The sequence below is a fragment of the Sycon ciliatum genome, chromosome 3 (genome assembly GCF_964019385.1).
Source record: "Sycon ciliatum chromosome 3, ocSycCili1.1, whole genome shotgun sequence".
Taxonomy (NCBI): domain Eukaryota; kingdom Metazoa; phylum Porifera; class Calcarea; order Leucosolenida; family Sycettidae; genus Sycon; species Sycon ciliatum.
In genome coordinates this window covers 32,863,394-32,885,098 of record NC_088645.1, presented here as the reverse complement: position 1 = coordinate 32,885,098, position 21,705 = coordinate 32,863,394, and the positions used below count along the sequence as shown (strand labels likewise).

The window sequence follows — 21,705 nt, the reverse complement described above, 5'->3', positions numbered from 1 at the left end:
AATCTGTCGTTAAAATAGAAATCGATACATATACTGTCCTATTCAGCGATGAGAATGAGTGAGAATCGTTACCTTTGGTACACGTAAACCAGTCAATTTTGGGAAATCGTTATATACATGTATGCGCCTCGTTAGAATAATGGCTTTTACAGTACCTTGTGGTTTGACCTTTCTTCTTACTTCTCTCTGCTCTACGTATCCCCTGACCATAGGCTAGCTTACTTACAATAATTCTCACCCTATAAAAGCTGCTGCCTTTCTATTTTCCTACAGATCAGTTCCCTGCATCTTAGTTCCATGCTAGATTCTACCTATTACCTGAAAATCCTCCTTCTCTCTCTCTCTGAATAAGTGTGAAATTCCGTATGAGAACTAGCCCTTGGCCGATTATGCCGGCATAATATTTGGCATAATCTTGGGATTTCGTCAACAAATTATGCTCCGGCAAAATATACGGATTCCAACGTGTAAGGTCGGCATAATCTTTCGGTTTAGACAAAAATTATGCTTAGGGCATGGCCGTGTGTGTATACGTGGTTTCTCAATCCTCTATGTACAGCGTGAATACATAGTGGAACCGAGCATAATTCAGCATATTTGTTGGCATAATTGTGGCATAATCATAAGCATAATTTGACGATTGGCCGAGCATAGTCCGCCAATGGCTAATGAGAACCATTACCCATTACTGTACCCTCTTGATCGACTGGCATAATGCGAGAATCCATGAAAGCACAATTCCATGATTTCGCGAGCATAATCCACCAGAGCGTATCAGACAGCATATGACCAAGACTAACAATCACTAGAATATACGGAGGGTCTTGATAGAAGAGGGCAGAGGTGGTGGAGGTACATTTCAATAGCGCGAGGGAAATGGGTGACAAAAATCAGCGTGAATAAATTATCGTATCCGTTCCCGAAGGGAACTCACGACGGCCACTAACACCCGATAAACCCTAGTGGCAGATGCAGCGCCTAACGCACGGTGGGGGTGAGTGGGCAAGTCTCACAACAACTGGCACAAGTGCCGAAAACGACCCCATTAGCTGCATCCATGCGTGATTACAAGAGGAAAAAGATGTATAGAGTATATCCAGGGTAAAGGAACAGCGCGATTCTCTGGCAAAAAAATATTAATTTATACATGCACGAAGAGAAGTTGAGAAATTCAGCGATAGAAAACATCAAGGTACGTCGGTCAAACATCTTTGAAAATTACCAAACTCACGGAATCTTTTGAAAGTCCACAGTCGCCTCATACTGAAGTTATTTTATAAAGACCGCCCTTATTCCTCTCAGTGCCTCTACAATCTCGCTCATGCGTGCCCCCTTGCTGCCCGACGTCGTTGCCATCTCTGCATGCTTATTCACCGGCAAAATTCGCTTAGGTAAGGTTACCCAGTGCATCTCACGCTTTACAACTGCTTTTCACAATCTAGCACCACCTGTAATATTTTCTGGATCCAAGCTATTCTTATCTACCCTCTCATATCAAGTCTTCTATCAATGAGTTTATCAACCAGCTCTCCTTTAGAGACGCAAGCAGCTGATGCACTATTGTACAACGCTGTCAAATGCAATTTTTTCATTTTCTTTCTCTCTGTCCACTCTGTATAATCTATTCTGACATGGTTGGCAATCACCTTTCATCTCAACTGGTTAACTGGCCGGCTGTTGACGTGCCAGGAGATGTTGTCTAAATGAATACTAAAGTAAATGAATATTATAAAGTACAGAACACTCAAGTCTGTGGACAGCAACTGTTTCGCTCTGTGTGAACTCCTCAGCACAGCTCAGAGGACCGAAGCGCAGCTCTTCGCAATGAAATACGTTTCCGTGAAGCAAAGCATTTTTTATAAAGAGCTGCAAACCCCGCCAAGAGTGCTCGAAATGCTCCAAGAGCAGTGAGCGTTGAAGCAAGGCGAGCGGCAAGGGTAAGAGTGCTCAACCTAACGACATTGCTGACGCTCTGTCTAGAGTACAGAACATAAATAATAAAAGCTGTGGTTATGTTACTACTTGTCCAGAAGTGTGTAACAGCTAACACAGTCGCCTGGAAACAAAAACAAAGGAGGTTTAGTTGACTTTAAGAAAACGCCACCTAGAAGACTAACACTAGTGTCAGTAGCATGCACAACACAGCCACGGTGCACGTCATATGGTACCTTTGCTACTTTCACCCACTGTCTATCACACTGCTTGTACTGTGGGTTGCTCGTTTTGGCGTGCCGTCTGTTAACATGACTGACCGTGGTTCGAATTTCGAATCGGCTCTCTTCCAGCAGCTAATGCATCTTCTTGGTACTAATCGCTGTCGTACTACTGCCTATCATCCGCAGGCTAACGGCTTAGTCGAGCACTTCCATCGCGAACTGAAGGCCGCCATCAAAGCGCAACCACAGCCGCACCAGTGGGTCGCTGCACTGCCTCTCGTTCTCCTCGGTATCCGGTCATCTCTCCGGACTGATCTCGGCTGCAGCTCTGCCGAGCTCGTTCATGGTTCAACGCTCCGTCTCCCAGGCGACTTCCTTGCTCCCACTCCCAATGACAACTGGGTGCCTACTGCTGAATATGTTGCACGTCTTCGGGACACGATGTCTTCTATCCGACCAGCTCAGGTTAACACTCGCCTTCAGGCCCGACCAGTCCCTTTTGTCAGTGCTGACCTCTCCACATGCACTCCTGTTTACGTCCGCGTTGATGGACACCGTCAGCCACTCCATGCTCCTTATACCGGTCCTCATCGTGTTCTTTCCCATTAGGCCAAGTCTCTGGTGGTTGAGTTGAATGGTCGAGAGGACACCATCCCCATTGGCCACGTGAAACCCGCGTATGGAGCTGCCAGTCTAAGTGCTGCGGTTGCTTCTTCCATTGCTGCTCCTAGCTCTCCCCTTTCTGCTAAACCATTTGTTCGGCGCGTTCATTTTTCTGTTTAATATTTCCTCGGCTTTTCCTTTTCCGTGTCTTTCCCTTTCTTATCGTGTACCGCTCCTGCTTGTACACTGGCGGGGGAGTATCTGTAGTGCCTGCACGGATTTCTTGCGATTTATCTTTCGTTCCGCGATTTCGTAATTTTGTGCATTTCTCAAGCTTCTGCGCGGCAGCATTTTGTTTACAGGATGTAGCCTTTATCATGTTGCCATTGTCGGTTACGTAGAGTACCATGCTACGCATGACTCTCGGAACGTTGCGCAGATGTACTACTTCCTGTGAACTCTGCTACATGCTTATGTACTCTACCATAATTATGTGTATACAATTGTTTTGTTGTTGTTCCACCAAGTATCCTTTACGAGGATCTACCTCTGGCATTGAAAGTCGGCTCAGGCTTTCTTCTTCTTGCTTTTCCACTTCTGGACTTCTGGCAGTAGTCTGTGGTTTGTCTCTGCACGTAGAATTCTTCCCTCGTTGGACTTTCTCCTTGCCATTTCCTGTGTGCAATATGCCGATTCTCGCTGACTCGATACTGGGAGTTAATTGTTACAAAAGAACATTGTCTGCTGTACGCGTGCTTAGAGGCGCGTTTCCAAACCCTCTAGAGTAGTCTCCTGGCGGTCACGGATCGTGGTCACGCGTGGCTTCATACTCATAGTCTCCACACCATCATGCACCTCAGTTACTTGTTCGCTTGCAGTTTGTAGGCGGTCATGGATCTCAGTTACCTGCTCGCTTGTAGTCTGGAGGCGGTCATGGATATCAGTTACCTGCTCGCTTGTAGTCTGGAGGCGGTCATGGATCTCAGTTACCTGTTCGCTTGCAGTCTGGAGGCGGTCATGGATCTCAGTTACCTGCTGGTTCGTAGTCTGCAGTTGGTCACGGATAGCGGTGGTTTCCAGCTGAGTGTCGACAAGACGCTGTGTGATGGTGCTGAGTTGGTCCTCTACTGCAGAGCTGCGTGCGGTGATGTCAGCAATGCATGTAGCTTGCTGGCTTAGCTGCTGGGAAATCGACTCTAGTTGCCTGGTAACCCGTGTACCAGCAGTGATAGGCTGACTCTGTACAACACCATCAAAAACACACAGCAGACACACACACACACACACACACACACACACACACACACACACACACACACACACACACACACACATAGATGGACGGACAGACAGGCCAAAAGGCACACAGACAGAAACATGGGCATACAGGCAACACATTATTCATTATTGATCCGTAATGGTTGTGAACGGCTTTGGATGTTGTGCAGGAATCACAACTTTGTAGGATTAGTGCTTATGAACATAAAAATGATAATAATTCTGATGATAAGATCAGGTGGTCACTGATACCGTAATGTACTGTAGACAGGCCCCCTTTCTAATTCCCCCCCCCCCCCCCCCTCTCCAATTTCTGCCGCGGCAAGTTTCTGCCCATGAAGCGACTTCAGCGTATACATTGAAGTACATGTAAAATAATAATTATGGTGTCCAATCGACGCATGCACTGCTGTACACTGTACGTGACAGTGCAGGTTTTAAGACTAAGAGTGCACAATCCAACATACCCGGTCTGACCTTCCGCGTTGTTGTCGTTGTTGTACAGTGTACTGTATTTGACAGCCCGGATCTCCCGTCCCCTGCTGAAAACCCAGCTGGGAAGCGACATGGTGTGTGTGTGGGGGGGGGGGGGGGAGGGGGGGGGGCAGTTCAACGGTACTCTACTGTACCAGAGGTCGCTGAACCCAGGTTTTACTGTATCTGTTCCTCTAGCCAGTGTAGGTGTAAGAACTCCCCGTGTCGTCGACTGTAAAACATGTATATTACAGTTGAAAGTAGTTGGGTGGACACACCCACTCTCAAAGCAGTCTACAGGACCAAACCAATTCTGAACGTGCGTTTCGGCAATATCGCCATCGTCAGGTACGAATGCCACAACACATCAGTTGAGCTTGAGTAGGCTGATGTCTGCTCCGGGAGCACTGCATTTCATGTATGTACAGTGCTCTCCGAGCCAAAACATCACACAACTCCATTTGCGACATTGACTCACGCTGCTGCCTGGCGCTCGCGAGGTGTTTATTACGCTGGAACTGCGGAGCGTCACTGTAAGTTGGTATCGCTAGTGATGTTTTAGCTCGGAGAGAACTACATAATCCCGAAACCCTGTGTATTGAGCAGGGAGTAGTGCATTCTTGCAGGTTTGCCGAGTGGAAGGTTCGACGAGCTTCTCGTGTGCTCCAGACGCAGTGGTGGATCAGGCAAGTGTCAAATCAGTCGGCAGGAAGCGCGAGCTCCGAAGTTCCGAGCAGACACTTTCTTCACTAATCACCGCCTATGTCGCAACATCTTTCGTACTATCATGATTTCTTCGCAAAAATGATACAAAATTGAATCAAAATAAGCATATCGATCGCTTACCAGGGACAAATCACGTGCCAGCTTTACCGTGTCCAGAACTATCTCGTGCAGATCCTCAGCCCTGGGGCGATCATCTGCAATGACTGCCAGGCAGCGAACGATTGCAGGCTTGAGTGGATGGCCAGCTGGTATTCTTCCCAAATCAACACGGCGCCGCTCGACTTCGCTGATAGGGGTGACGGTCTCTTCACTTGTTCCGTCTGCTCGTTGTACAATCTGTCTGATGTGCCTTGGTGAGGTGTGCAAGTCTGTCGAGGGTTCAACACCGGTCAGGACGCTCGTAGCCAGCACGCCAAAAGAAAAGATGTCCAGTGATTCGTCGTATACCGGAGGGTTTTGTAGAGCCTCCGGCGGCATGTAAAGCGCATTCCCTGGACATGCTGTCAGATCTGGCAACAAGCCAACCAAATCCGCAGGATTTGTTGCGCGCAGTCTCGCACAACCAAAGTCACAGAGCTTCGCGATCTGGTCCTTGATCAAGACATTCCGTAAAGTTAGGTCACGATGAATCACTGGTGGATCTCTGCTGTGGAGATAACGAACGCCCGCCATTGCATCAGCCAGGAACGATAGCAGGGTGACATTGTCCAACCGATCTGGACCCACGCTACATTCATATAGTGTACGATCCAATAGCTCCACTACTAAAACTGGCAGACGACGATCTTCAGTGACCGCAACACCGATAATTTGACAAAGATGAGGGTGATGGAGTTGAGACAGTCTGGCTATTTCAGCGCCAAATCGCCAAAGTCTCTTATCTCTCCCCTCCAAACCTGTTTGGACAAGGTTCGGATGCAACACCTTTGCAGCAACCGGTATGCCTTGCCATACTACTCGATACACAGCAGCATCGGAACCACGGCCAATCTCATCCTCATCTCTAACGGTAAAAGTACCATGGTAGGCGATTTGCCCTTTGCCCAAGCCTAGATCTCGTAACAACACCGCTTCAGGCGTTGCCATCGACATCGCTCTGGCCAAGACAGACGAGCCAGACAGAGTGGAGGATGTCCCAAAGCCAAGCGTGTGGTTGATCTATAAGAGCATGGGCTTCTAGACTCAAAATAATACTAAAAAAGCCAGCTCAGTTGACAGTCGATCTGCGCTCTGGTCCGCGCGGTGGATCTTTTATACGTCTGTCGTTTTGGAGTTTTGTTTCGAACTAGGGTAGATGGGTTTAGGAGCGCGAAGGACTATGGCCGGGTTCCACTGCGGCTATAGCTAGCGTCCGCGTTGCGTGAGCCAGAAACGCATGCTGAGCCTGACGCGAAGCGACTTGGTTCCACACTCGTTCGTCACGCGAGTGGCATGCGGCTCGATGTGGTCACCTAAAGGCGAAGTAAAGGTTCCTTCACGAGTATGATAATTATGAGGGCAGTGCCGTGGATGAACAACGGTACTACAACAATTGCAGTTTGTACCCGGCTGTGACCATGGTGACTGAGTATGAGTATACCTATGAGTGACTGGTACGTGTTTCCCCTCGTGGAGATCATTCACAATCTGTGACTCAGTGTGAGTTATTAGTACAATGGCTATGTGCAGTACATGTATATGTATATGCACCATTCCAAGGTGGTTAAAGTACAGGTTCCTTCACGAGTATGGGGGTAGTAATTCATTAGGGAGTTGTAGCAACTCGTTGACGAGAGCGAAAACGAGTGACAGGCATTCGTTTCGCGCGCAAGTCGTTATCCATTGCCGCTCAGTTTAGCAACTCGTTCACCCCTCGTAAACGAAAGAAGTAAGTGCACTAGTTTATACTCGTAGTCGATATGCGCAAGCACTTTACTTGCCCAGAAATGGTGCGCTGAAATGCGTACCACTGAGCAGGAGCTCGAATCTTGTCCAGAGCGTGTTGTGCGAGCGTAGAGGAAATAGAAAATTAGTTTGGTGTTGCGGCTGAGCTTGTCTAAACCAAGCCGAGGGAGCATCTCCAAACAATGCGCGCCGCGGGTTTTCCCCATCCAGTGCAAAGAAAAACAAGACTATTTCCCCCTCATCAATAATGATCTTCTCGCCGTATGCCAGAAGATAGTGACGAGCCTCGAAATCATCAACCAGCAAAAGAAAGCAAGAGTATGGATTTGCACTATTCTTGAAGTTTCCTTCTTCGTTCTCAAATCAAACTCTTTTTGAAAAAATCTGCATGCCGCTCGTTTGTTACCGGTATTGAAATAAAATCAAAAAAATGACTCGTAGACCATCTATGTCACAACGAATCAACTGCCCCTGATTCGTACAGACCGAACTCAGATTATCGCGCGAAACGAGACTTGAACCCAGGCACCCGAGTCAACCAAGAACTCTCTACTATCTACTCTAGATCTATTACTCGCACTCTCTACTACTGTAGTGTAGTTTGTACCCGACTATGACGTATGACTGGAACGTGTTCCTCGTCTGCACCCAACGTCCCAAGCCAAGGAGATCGTTCACAATCTGTGAGTTATTAGTAAATAAATTAATGTGAGTGAGAGTGAGCTATCAGTCCTTCAGTTCCCGACTCGCTCGGGTGGCCTTGCGATACCGTCAGTGATCCAGGATGACCCGGGGAGCGCTTGATACATGCAGACCAGGCAGCCCAGGTCGATGCGATAGGCTGGGGCAAAACGATACATCATCTCCCTCAATTATTTCCATTGAACATGTACATGCTTGCTATTCTGCCAAGCGGGCCAAAGCAGTTGCCGCCGATTGTCGCCTGGAAGCGGACGCGCTTAGGCATGCTGAGGTGAAGAAGGCCTTGCCTCCGTCAACTGTTCGCCAGTTAGAGCACCTTTCTTCCAAGGGTGTCTCTACCTGGCTTTAAAAATGCTCTGCCGCTGAAAGAGTATGGCTTCAACCTTCCGAAATGTGACTTTCGCGATGCCATTCGCGATCACGTGACGACGAGCACAGGATTCTGGTTCCTGCCTGGCGTCAAGTGACGACGGGCAGTGGAACCAGTTCCATCGCCGTTCAGCAGCGGGCAGGACAGTACAGGCACAGGTGTAGTATGCGTGGTCCGAGGGAAAGGAGGCAACCACCCACACTAGGTCAATGAACGTATTTATAGAACTAACCCCGGCACGACCTGGAGGTTATCTTATAATAGTCCGAAGTGAACAGCCCAAAGTGAAGAGAACTCTCCCCCCCCCCTTCTCTCTCTCTCTCTCTCTCTCTCTCTCTCTCTCTCTCTCTCTCTTTCTCTCTCTCTCCATCTATCTATCTCTATCACTATCCATCTATCTCTGTCTATATGCTGCTCTAGTGCTGCTGCATCACGCAATGCCCTACTTTTTGTAGTTTGAGCAATCTGGCGCAAGAGCAACGAGCTATCTTTAAAATGTCTGTTGTGCCTCCTTGGCACCATGGCTGATAGCTCGGCCTTTATGGCCGAAACAGCTTGCTGTCTACAGCATTGGGTATTATAAAAATAATAATTATACCTCTTTCTCTCTCCCTCTCTCTTTTATCTATCTATCTATCTCTCTGTCTCACACAAAAAGCACAACGGAGGTTTACAGAGTTGTCGCAACTCAGAGTTTCTTGAATGCTGGCTCCGTCGAGCCGATGTAGTGTTTGGTTTGGTCGTTGTCTTCTCTGGTGAGCTTGTATCTGCCGACACGCCAACAAATTCCTACTCAAGAACCCCAGTGCAGCCCTGACATAATCACAGGTCCATCATGCATGAAGAGACGCCGAGCCTACAGCAACATCAGCAAGAGATGCAACCTCTGCCTGGAAGAGAAACTGCAGAACATCACCGCTAACAAGACGACGCTACTGAACAAGAGGAGTGAGCTGGTATCTAATAAATGCCGACACGCCAACAAATTCCTACCCTAGAACCCCAGTGCAGCCCTGACATAATCACAGGTGTGCAACTACCCCAATACAAACATAATGCACACTATGCACACACACATACAATCATGTACATGCACATACACACTTGCGTGCACTTGCAAAACAAACATAATACTACTGTGACATCCGATTTCTATCAATACGATTCCCACATATTTGTTCTGATAATTAGAACCTCGAACTGGCATTTTGAGGTTCGAATTACATGTATCAGGATTCCACCTGTAGTACCAAGATGGCAAGAGCCCATAACCCCGCCGTTACCCCGGGGTTATGAACTTATGAACTCTTGCTAGTAGCAGTACCGGTAAATGCTGTGGGCTTGCATCCATGGAAACGCCTCTGTCCTCCTTGTCAAGCCACAGTTTCTGGATGAGGCCACCAGCCTATTTGCTGGAACTGGAATTGACATCCGCACAGATGGATGTCGGCATCTGGGAGCCGCGCTTGGCTCAGCAGAATTCTCCCGCTGCTTTATGGAGCGCAAGGTTCAATCCTGGGTAGAGGAGGTGATGTCGCTCAGCACTATTGCTTCGTCACAGCCCCAAGCTGCATATGCAGCGTTTGTTCACGGCCTGCGAAGCAAATGGTCCTTCCTGTCTCGAGTCATGGCTGACCTACATTTGTACATGCAGCCCTTGGAGGATTCCATCAAAAGCAAGTTCATCCCCGCTCTCTTAGTCTTAGGTGGCAGGACCGTCAACGATGATGAGCGACAGCTTCTGGCTCTGCCCTGTCGACATGGTGGTCTGGGGCTCATCACACCTGCCTCCCTCGGGGCCCAGTACGCCCACTCCAAGACCATCGTTGGCCCCCTGGTGCGGCGCATTCAGCAGCAGACTGCCACGCTTGGCGATGCCCTGCAGGAAGTGCGGAAGAACAAGCAGCTGTTGAGGGCGAAGGCAAAGACATCACTCCAAGCCGAGGCCGTCGCTCTGCATTCTGCCGCACCTCCAGAGGTTCAACGTACCATCGACCTTGCTTCGGAGCGGGGGGCATCCAGCTGGCTCACGTGCCGGCCCCTAAAGGCCCACGGCTTCACCCTCACGAAGGCTGAGTTCCGCGATGCTGTGCACCTCCGGTATGGCTGGCATCCAGTACGACTGCCAACATCATGTTCCTGTGGACAGCAGTTCACCGTCAGCCATGCCCTCTCCTGCCCGTTAGGTGGTTTCCCAACCCTCCGCCACAACGAGGTACGCGACGTGACAGCTTGCCTTGCGAAGCGTGTTGGCCGCCAGGTGGCTATTGAGCCACATCTGCAGCCGCTCACTGGAGAGCAGCTCCGGTACCGTACTGCTGTGGGCGACGACCAAGCCCGCCTTGACGTGGTGGCTAGTGGTATTTGGGGAGGGCGGTTCGAGCGCACCTACATTGATGTCCGGGTGTTTAACCCTTTTGCGTCCTCGAATCGCCTCAACTCACTTGCTGCTAGCTACACCCGTCACGAAAAAGCCAAGCGCCGTGCCTATGAGCAGAGAATCCGAGAAGTGGAACACTCCAGCTTTGTTCCCGCCGTGTTCTCCACTACGGGAGGCATGGGGAAATCTGCCACCTCTCTGTACAAGAGGATAGCGTCCCTCATCGCCGACAAGACCGGAGAGGCCTACAGTGCCGTGAAGGCTTCGATCCGGTGTCAGATCAGCTTTGCCTTGGTCCGATCCGGTGTGATGTGCCTGAGCCGGGGGTGCAAGGCGGCTCTATGCACCGGTCTTTGCCGCGGACTCAGCTGCTCTTGTTGTTGCCGAGGCAGCTATCCCCTGTTGAGGTTGATGGCCATGCTCATTTATACCATGTTCTCATAATTTCTGCTTTTCGTGTCATTCTTGCTTCTTGTCACGGTTTGTTTGTTCTCCTCTAGTTCTCTTATGTTCGCGGAGAAGGCGGAGAGCCGGAACACAGAACCTCTTATTTTTAATTTTTTCTTTAATTATTTACTTTTTTTACCAGGCGTGGGCCATCCCCTACAATTCCCTGATCATAGGTGCCAACAAGAGTCCATAACCCCCGGGGGGTTATGGACTCTTGGTGCCAAACATTTTACGTTTTTCAGAGGAAACACGGAGCATCAGCAAATCGAATATTCGAATGAAATTCGAGAATCGTCACGAAAAGCACTCAATCAGTCGAAACTAGGGCTTTGTTCGACTGAAAAATGCCCGCAAACAGAAAATACTTTTCGAATGCTCCGCGCGTGCTCTAGTACACGGCGCACTACGAGTACTCATTCTTGCGCATGTAGCTACTAGTTCTTACTAAAGTACTAGTCCGGACTTCTTGTCAATCTTGACGCTTTCCTCTCTCTCGAACTGTGAAAAGTTTTATCAAGTGTGCATTTTGTTTCATTTCAAGTATCCTGGAATCATGGCTTTGTCACCAACTACCAGCCCCGGTATGCCTCCTGCTCCCAGTACTGCAGTAGCCCTGCTGGCGTTGTCTCGGCATCTGCGTCTATGGTGAGTTCCCCGCAGGGAGAGGGCAACTCAAAGTGTGCCAAATATTTGAGGGTCGACCTTACCATGGATCTCATTCTGCTGAGGCAGTGTAGGGCCCACCCTCACCTATTCGTCCGCGGGTCTCCTGATATGCAAGGGATAGCGGAGGAGCTCGGCCGAGATCCGCCTTTTCAAGGGGTCTCCAAGAGAGATCCTATCGCCAATAGCCTGAATCGGATGAAGCATCCGCCGCTTCGCGTCATCCCCAAAGGCAATGAGAAACAACAGCAACTCCGTTCATTGCACATCTAAATCCCAGTCCTCAACTGCTCAAGCTAAAAAAAACTCGATTCGAAAATACTGGACTGCGCTACATGCTGAACCTCTTTTTCATTCGAATTTTCTCTCTGATTTTCTTTTTGCCATTCGAATAATCAAATCGAAAATTCGATTTGCTGATGCTCCGTAACACCAGAAATTTTCACATTTTTCAAAACAAAAACAAATCCATGGAAACGCACAAGATGGCGCGGTGAATCACTTCTTTTCGCCGAGAAAAAAAACACCAGAAGAAACACTTTCGAGGATTTGTAGAGAGAATTTTGTATCAATCAAATTAATTGTCCATTTGGCCGAGTAGAGAGGTCGCGTTGTGCTGCAAGACGTAGTCCAAGGGCTTGTTTCAAGCTTTCTTGTCTCCGGAGAACAATACTCGTACTCAAGAAGACCCGGATCTTTCTCTCGTGCTGTCGGCTCACGAACGAGTAAAATATCCTGTATTATGGTGAGATTGTTTTGTCTAAAATGGTTGATTGTGTTTGAACGTTGGTCTTTCTCTCGCACTAGTCCTGGTGAGAACCAGATAACTGTGCATATACTTATACTGCCGTCATCTCGAGGCATTGGGCAAGGAGAACATCCGACAAGCATAACGACGCCACCCATATTAGTGCCGAGTACTCTGATGTAATTTTGATCGCGGAGATGATAACTAAAATACAATGGTGAACGCATGCAGTGGCGACTTGAAACGTGCGAACACAACTCGATACAGCACTCTACGATAAATTAATACACGTGAATAAATACGGAAGTCGTGGAGAATAAGATATTCTTAGTGTATTTTATTGTTTCTCTACGATCAAAAAAACAAACAAAAAACATTGCAACTCGGATGTTGAGCCATAAATAAATGTAAAAGAGAAAAGGACATATGGATACGATATGTTACAGTGATGGAGAGTTACTCTTAACTCGTATCCATATGTCCTTTTCTCTTTTACATTTAAAAAACATTGTACATTCGTCGCCAAAAAAATTCGGCCAATACTCTACTAGCTATATGGTGAAGGGAGCCATGGATAGGCCTCCGCGGAATGTGCCGGCATAATTTCGGGAATTATCGGTGTGAGTTTTAAAACGGGAATTATTGGCAATTTTTGGGGAATAATCGGTAAAATTTGAGCAATGCCCCCCTTTTTTCAATTTTTTCCATTTATAACACCCTGATTTGTACCAAAAAGCTTGTGATCGATCCTGAAGTTGATCGCCCGGTATTTCAAAAAAGAAAGGAAAAAAGCTTCCAGCCGAGTTTCACCCAAACCGTGATTTTTTGCCCGTACAAGTGGCAAAAAAAACCTCGTACGTGGTGCGGTATCTGCAAAAAGGGAAGAAAAAAAGCATTATTGTGAGAATTATTGGTGGAATTACGGGAATAATCGGTCGGAATTTTGAGCAATGCTCAAAGGAATTATCGGTAAAACTGCGAGCATATTCCGCGGAGGCCTAGCCATGGACCGCATGCACTACCACTACGGGTACTGGCACTACATGTAGTGCACTGCATATTCAATGACTACGTCCCCGCGTACACTCTGTGCAGTGCTGGTACAGTAAACGCATGCATGCCATACCATGCCACCGTGAAGCACCGCCGTGAAGCACCGCCGTGATCGCGTGCGTACCCTACCACAGTTTTATATGCATGGCGTTGGAATTGGCCTTCTACAGTAGAGTCGCGCGCTGAAGAACGTGGAGCCCAAGAACGTCCAGCCTGAAATTCTAAAAACGCCACAGCCTACAGCTAAGAACAGCGGTGTTGGTTTTCTGGCAGCTTATGGGATACATACATGTATGATCCAGAACGGATTGTTTCTAAGAACGTGCTATAAGAACGCAGCCAGATTGCTGACAAAATAAGAACGTCCCAGGCCTTGGAAACAACGTTCTTGGGCGCGCGACTCTACTGTAGGCGCCGTGGAAGGATGGCACATTCCGATGAAAGGCGTTTGTGCGAGAAGATCCTACGTGAAGCGCAACGGTTTCCACAGTGTTGTAACGTTCCTGCAAGGCGTCCGTGACTATGAGCTACTGTTTACGGACGTTCACTACAGTACTGTCGGTCGCCGAGGAACTGGGGGGGGGGGGGGGGGGGGGGGGGAGTCAACCTCCTAGCCTAGGCTGTTCTTATTTTCATGTATTATAGTTTATGCACAGTTCAATCACCGTGTATACATTGGTATGCTGTGCTTGGTGAAATCCTAACCTGGTTGTTCTTCAGCACCCGACAGTACTGTACGACTGGCCGGGCCACAGTGCACGCACTGCAGTGAAACCTGTCTAAGACGACCGCTGCTCAAGGGACCATCAACAACTTGGTCTCTGTTGCCAGGTGGTCTCCTGATCCACGGTCATTTGACTGGAAATCACATCCTTTGGTGCTGGTTTCAGTGGTCTTCTACAGTCCATTTCAAAACTATAGACGCGTAGGGTTTTTGAAATATTTCAAATTTGGCTGGAACGTTTTGAGAATAGTTTTCGGAATATTGCTCAGGTCCGCTCCACAATTACTCTCATATAGTTTCTAAACGATTGGATAACAGACGCCCAATTTGGAAAAAATTATGCACAAAGCGATCACAGATTTTATGTGGTATAGATGCTGGCATAACGGTTTTTGCCTAGGTACGCGTCTATAGTTTTGAAATGGACTGTAGGACAGGTGGTTGCCTTATCCGAGTGGTCGCCTTGACATGCTTTACTGTAGGCCGTTGTCAGTCCTGTGCGGTGAATACTGTGGTGTTGATCTTCAATGAATGGACGCATTCGATTGCACGTTCTTTACCATAGTTTGAAAATGCTCGAATGTAAATCTGTGTAACCGAACGGTGTATGCATCTTTCAGAGTTCTGGAATGTGCCGAATTATAAATCCAGCGCCCATTAATGTACCCAATGCGAGCCATAATGCAATCAAGCCTGTATTAGGCTGGGGTGTTTTCAAGGTGCTCTCGCTGTTTTCTGATGGTGCTGTCGGTGCTGATGGTGTTATAATTGTGTGTGTGTTTGTACATGTGTATCCGTGGGCGTGGGTGTGTGCATGAGCGCGTGGGTGTGCTTGTGTGTGTCTGTGCATATGTGTGTATGCATGTGTGTGTGTGTGTGTGCGTGTGTGCGTGCATCTGCGCAGGGTAAGCGTAAACACGCAGATGCCGAGGAGGCCGACTTGGCCATGGACATAGTCGTAGCAGCACCGTCCGAGGGAGAGCCGAAGAAGAAGAAAAAGAAGAGCAAGAAGGCGAGAACGTGCGACACGCCCGAGGAAACGACAATCGCAGACGCAGCGCCAGTGTATGCTGAGGCCGACTCCACCGAAGGCAGCAAGAAAAAGAAGAAACAGAAGAAGGAGAAGAACGAGAAAGACTCTACCAGCGAGGAGGAAACTAGGGCCGCTGCAGATGCTGCTACCGTCGAGGACATGGACGTACCCGAACCGACGGCACCAAAGAAGAAGAAGAAAAAGAGCAAGCACGACACAGCTCAGGAAGTGACTGAAGCAACTTCAGAAGAGACTACAGAGACTGTCGAACAAGACACGGAGGACGCCACGGCCAGCGACAAGAAGAAAAAGAAGAAGAGTAAGAAGACCAATGTTGACAAGGAGGACGAGGAGCAGACGGAGGCTGCCGAACGTGCCGAGAAAAAGTCCAAAAAGAAGAAGAAGACGAAAAGCAAGGAGCGCGCCATGGAGGCTGAATCTGACAGTGAGGATGCCGGCAAGGATTGTACGGTGCAAGAGGAGGACAAGACCAGTCACGGCGCACCGGAGAAGGTGAGTGTTGCCGGTTCATTGCTGTTTTTTCCTCCTTTAATTCGTTTTTGCAACACCTCAAGGTTCAGTGGGAACAGTGAGTGCGTTTGATTACTGCCATGAATCGATCCATGAATCTCGATGTCATGTCATGAGCCCTGGAGTCGGTTCGTAATCGATTCATCCTGCTCACACATCGGGTGATGAGAATAGCCAGGGGCGATTCATGAATAGCTTCAAAATCGATTCTCGGGCAAAATCAAAAGCACTCGCTGGCCAACGTGAAGAGAGTGTTAGCCAACCATGGCAAATGAGTAGGGGTTGTGAAGGAGATAAGGAAAGGACCAAAAAAATAGGAACATTATAAAACTTTGTGGCACCGCGGGAGGCTGTCAGTGCAGCCAGCCAAGAGCAACAGATGTGCTTGCTTATTATTATTATTATTCAAATAATCTACGTGGAGATAAAAGTTTAATAATAGCTATGAAAAGTATGAATGCCGCAGACATCACCACGCAACATGACAATTTGTACAAGGTTTGGTTTTGTGTGTTTCCAAAATCGATTTTCACGCTCCGATCATCAGTGGAAATACGGAACTAAAGAGATCAAGGGAAAAACAAAGGTTAAAAATCCAAAGAAGTGTGACACATGACGGGTAACTTGTGGTTATTTTCGTGAGTTTGCACCCCGTGTTCATGAGTTGTTTTTGCACTGTTCATGCCCGTTTGTCACACTTACTCTTTATTTTAGTTCTCACTTTTTGTAATACTTACCACAAGTTACCCGTCATGTGTCACACTTCTTTGGATTTTTAACCTTTGTTTTTCCCTTGATCTCTTTAGTTCCGTATTTCCACTGATGATCGGAGCGTGAAAATCGATTTTGGAAACACACAAAACCAAACCTTGAACAAATTGTCATGTTGCGTGGCGATGTCTGCGGCATTCATACTTTTCATAGCTATTATTATTATTATTATTATTGTAGAAGAGAAAAGGACATATGGATACGAGTTAAGAGTAACTCTCCATCACTGTAACATGATACTATATACAGTCAGAAAGTGCAATAACTAGGCACAAAACTGACAGAGTACTGAAACATTCGACGTCCTGACACCTAGCTTCAACACATCTCCTAACCTTCCAAGTTGGAAGGCTGTCGGTTAGCGCTACGGAGATATGTTGAAGCTAGGTGTCAGGACGTCGAATGTTTCAGTACTCTGTCAGTTTTGTGCCTAGTTATTGCACTTTCTGACTGTATATAGTATCATGTTACAGTGATGGAGAGTTACTCTTAACTCGTATCCATATGTCCTTTTCTCTTCTACATTTATTTATGGCTCAACATCCGAGTTTCAAATTAATATTTTTGTTAAACTCAATCTCGTAGCATGTGCACGCATTGCTAATGTGGGGAGCAACCCCAGAGATGAGGGCGATAACCAGCCATGCTAGGCTTATGTGTAATTAAGGCGGAAGCACAATTCCGGAGAGTTGAGGTGGTGTGGTTTCGCAGGACGCGTTATGTGTTGAAAAAAATATAGAAAAAAGAACACACTAATGAGCTACGTAGGACCATAGTGTAAAATACATTCAATTACATTGTAACTGCTTGGTAGAATGTACCTGTCTGGGAGTTGGAGTTTTGAGTTGGTATCTATGTGTGTTTATGACCTAAAGATTCTCTTTTTTCAGTTAGTTGTAGAACGTCAGTACCGTCGGTCAGTGTCGTGCGATGTCACCTCATGAGCCGATTGTTTAGTAACTGGTGGTGTTAGGGGTCGTCGCAAAAGTTTTTTGTCGTCCCTGAAACGAACATGATTCATTGGGGGGGGGGGGGGGGGGGAGAGGGGGTGAGAGCCAAAATCGCAAGTCGACCGACACTGTACATATGACATATACATGCATGCGATTTTTGTCGTCCAGCATAGCAAGCTGTGTTCGTTTCAGAGGGAGGGGAGGGGGGTCCGAGTACGAAATGAACGATGTTCGTTTCAGGGACGACAGAAAACTTTTGCGACGACCCCTTAGTGGACATTATAGCGTAACTTGTAGTTTCTTGGTCCTTTTTCTTTCCTTTTTTATTAAAAAGTTAGGAACGAGAGGGCTTGAAAGCCCAGGAGCCCTCGCTATGCCTTGCCTCTACCTATGGCACCATGTGTGTTAATCGAAGTGAGAAAAACGTCGTTCCAATGAGATAATCTGGCTTATGTTTTTGTATTGTCAGTTCGAGTATCACACATGATGGATCCAGGTACAAACAAAGCATAGCGAGGGCTTTCGAGCCCTCTCGTTTGTATTCCATTGGGAGTTGGTTGTCGTCTGCTTGCCAGATCTCTGTAATGTAATGTTCTGTTCCGCTGATTCTCTCTCTCTCTCTCTCTCTCTCTCCTTGTGTGTCTGTCCTTTCCTTGCTCTCAGGCCGAGGAGCAAGTTCAGGACACAGCATGGACTGCAGCTGAGTTCGATGACACTGACCGAAAGGCCAAGTTCCTCAAGCTGATGGGTGGCCAGAAACTGGCACCTGGCAAACCTGTTCTATCACTCGGCGGTAAGAAAGCGTTCCGACCATCCTTGACCGACCGTATCAACTCCGCGAAATCGTCATCATCGGCGCCGTCGACACTGACGCTGAAGGCTAACCCGAACGCTCCTCAAGTCTCTACCAAGAGTAAGTGTGTGTGTGGGGGGGGGGGGGGGGGCACGCGCGTGTGTGTGTGTGTGTGTGTGTGTGTGTGTGTGTGTGTGTGTGTGTACACATGTGCGTCCATGCGTGTTTGTGTTTGTATGTGGTTGGGTCTGGGTGATGTGGGCTGCAGTTGTGGTTATCTTACGACTGTCCCGTATGTTGAAATTTCCGTTTATGTCTGGAATTTAGGTAGGAAACCCAGCTACGCTATATAAGGTAGTTTCGGTCAACTCCACTTATAGTGAATTTTATCATGTAGTGAACCAGTGTCCATCTCCCTGTCTGAACCTATACAAAATTGACCCTTCACAGCGAACAATTTTCTTTTATAACGAACCTTATGCCGCACGGTCACATGTAAACCAAGTGCACTCATTACACAGTCGTGTACCACTTGCCAGTCATAACGTCTTGCTTGTATAGCGTTAGTGCATTTCTTTTACAGAACAACACGGGCGATCAAGGCTTGTTTGCTGCTACTGAAAGGGTCATGCTTTCGCAGTCATCAGGCAACGTGATTAGCAGCAAACAAACCTTGATTGCCCTTGTTGTACTGTGTATTACGCTCTGCGTCCGCGGTGTTGAGCACTGTCGGCACACTGGGTACGGAGACTCCCTCGATTTAGGCTAAGGCCTGTGGATAATCCAGAAATACAAATACGAATACATCCTCCGGTGCATTTCTTTTATAAAGAGCTAATTTTCCTGCACAGTGGTTTTCGTTATATCCGGAGTCGTCTGTAAGTCACTACCGTGGCATGTGAGCCGTGTGGAAAGAGAGATGTGATTTGTTTTTGCTATGCTCACTGCTGTATGGTTCGTGTTGATGTTGTGTGTGTGTGTGTGTGTGCGTGTGTGTGCGTGTGCCTGTGTGTGTGTGTGTGTGTGCGGGTGTGGCTGCACGTGTCTGGCGCATGCATGTGTGAATGTGGGCATACATACATGTGTGGATGCATGCCTGCTTCCATGTGTGTGTGTATGCATGCCTGCTTCCATGTGTGTGTGCGGGTGGTGGATGTGAATGGCTCCTTGATGCCCGTGTGCAGGCAGCTCCAAGTCAGTCGTGACGCACTTGGACTTGGCCAAGAAGGCGGTCAGCAAAGCGTCCACCGACAAGATGAACACTGCGCTCGAGGACCAGTTCACCTCCGCGCTGCATATGCGGCAGCAGATCAAGCAAGGCTTTGGCCTCGGCTTCAGCAACAAAAAGTTTGAAATCGACGCAGGTGCCGTGAGGTCCAAGAAATTCTGACCTGTGCCCCCAACAGCCGGCCAAGCACTGTTTCTCAACTTTCTCACCGTTGCTAGTGTTCTCCATCGCACCACGCTGTCTGTTGAGAACCGTAGAGGTATCTATGCGAGGAACATTAACGTAAATAATGTTGCTGGAGGCTGGAGGACCGTACATGCTGGGCTCCGTCAGCGCTGTTTAAGTACCACCATCCTCGGTTAGAGGTATGCGTGTGTGTAAATTACAAACGCACGATGGTATTGGTTCCGTCGACAGTTTAGGTCTGCCTTTACCTAGTGTGTTGCGATGCGTGAGCAAGGCCACGCTTCCGTATTGCCACCGCCGTACGGCTTGTTTCTCCGTAGCGATGTGTGCTACAGTTTGTGCCCATACTATAGCACTTTAAAAAAACTAGCCTATCTCTATCTATCCGAGTCATAGGCTAGCTTCTTCTTCCTCAAGCCAGTCATATGACCAAGCTGTAGACCAGGAGTTGTTGAATCTCCTGGAAGGAGTCTGTTTCTCCGTGTTGCGACCGACTGCGTGGCTGGGACCTCTCTCGCGAGTATGTCCAGTCCGTCCAGCCTAGCCCGTTAGTCTCCAGGTGCTTGCGTATGTGTGTGCGTGTGTGTGTTTGTACTTCAATGTTCATAATGGCCGTGAACACATGACTGCTGATGACGTCGCCATTTTCCCCCACCGGCTCTGATCATTCGACCTGGCACATGCACTGTGTGACGGGATCACATGACCAAACCGGACAGTACCCAATGCCTATTTGAGTAACGTTGACTTGGTATGGCCTTACAGCACTCTGTGGAAGTGGTTTGCTATGGTTACCGGACGTTCAGGGCAGGCTCTGGTAACACTAGCGGTGGTGCTCAGGAGTGACCTGTGTGACTTTTTTCCCAAATGCAATCGGCAAGCCCTGCTCCACGCTTCTTTTAAATGCAGCCGTTCTTGTTGTGTTGCAGTGTGCGTGCTAGCTGCTCTCTACTCATGCCAGCTACTCATATCAGCATTGTTTGCTTACTCCACACACACACGCACGGACACATGTTGCACTCACTGGCATACACCGACACCAACAAACTATTCTGCTCGCACCCTTGGACGGGAAGTCCAATTGGATTCAGGAGTTTTTTTATTATTATTATCTCGGAATCTATTCAGACGTAACTTCACTTGCCTTCAAGGCCCTTCATCTCACCAAACGCTGTTGGCTTGGCTGACTACGCAGTGCATTCGTTCCTTTTTAGAGCGGCTTCTTTCGTGTAGTATTTTATCATTTCAAACAGGCTAGAGATATCGGACCATCGTCGATCATTTCGACTCGGTTTATTTCTATTGCCCGCCCATCTGGTGGAATTGTTTCTATGACGACCTGGTGGTCATGGTGTGTATGTGACTGTTTTGATGTTGGCATGTGTGTGTCTGTGTGGGTGCGTGTGGGTGTTTAGGTGTGTGGGTGTGTGTGTGTGTGTGTGTGTGTGTGTGTCTGTGTGTGTGTCTGTGTGTGTGTCTGTGTGTTGTGGGTGTGTGTGGGTGTTTAGGTGTGTGTGCGTGTGTGGGTGTGTGTGCGCGCGTGTGCATGCATGTGTGTGTGTTCAGCCAGTCGGGTTGCACCCTCCCTGCGGTTCCATGGTTTCGGGTAGTAGCGATGATCGCCACTGGAGTAGGAATGTCTATATTTCGGAGGCATTTGGAGGGGTGGAGGTGGGGAAGTAGCAAGGAACAAACAGCATGGCAGGTGGGAGACATTGGCCTAGAAACAAGGTATGCTCTGCTGGTGTGACATCTCCAAAGCAGGGTACCTGTGATCAACTCTATCCAGTCCCAACTACATGCTCCACCCTCAGCAGTGCCCTACACGAACCCATTTATCTTTTGCGTGGACTTGCATGTGTTGGTCAAGTGAAATTGCATGCGTTGGTCATGTTTTTCGCGATGACATCATCACTTGAGTTGCTTATGTATGGAGTGAGTCCGAGTGACTGACATCCACAAAGCACTGGTACATGCACATGGTATGCCATTCACTGCA

The 21,705-nt window shown here is 48.1% G+C and overlaps 2 protein-coding genes across 3 annotated transcripts; one reads left to right on the top strand and one right to left on the bottom strand.

The window, feature by feature from the left end:
- Positions 1-415: 415 nt before the first annotated feature.
- Positions 416-6,473, bottom strand: LOC135812008 (putative mitogen-activated protein kinase kinase kinase 7-like). Its single transcript, XM_065325306.1, has 2 exons — positions 5,358-6,473; positions 416-3,998 (listed from the first exon to the last, which is right to left on the bottom strand). Exons 1-2 carry the CDS (start codon positions 6,327-6,329, stop codon positions 3,516-3,518), a joined length of 1,455 nt encoding a protein of 484 aa, XP_065181378.1. The 5' UTR covers positions 6,330-6,473; the 3' UTR covers positions 416-3,515.
- LOC135812010 (protein FAM133B-like) lies at positions 1,313-21,064 on the top strand. 2 transcript variants are annotated; one of them, XM_065325308.1, is made up of 4 exons: positions 1,313-1,391; positions 15,116-15,757; positions 18,163-18,412; positions 19,477-21,064. In XM_065325308.1, the coding sequence occupies exons 2-4, from the start codon at positions 15,158-15,160 to the stop codon at positions 19,680-19,682; spliced, it is 1,056 nt and encodes a 351-aa protein (XP_065181380.1). In that variant the 5' UTR covers positions 1,313-1,391; positions 15,116-15,157; the 3' UTR covers positions 19,683-21,064. The 2 variants fall into 2 exon arrangements, with proteins under 2 accessions (XP_065181380.1, XP_065181379.1); XM_065325307.1 differs by lacking the exon at positions 1,313-1,391 and adding an exon at positions 12,268-12,431.
- The last annotated feature ends 641 nt before the right edge of the window (positions 21,065-21,705 follow it).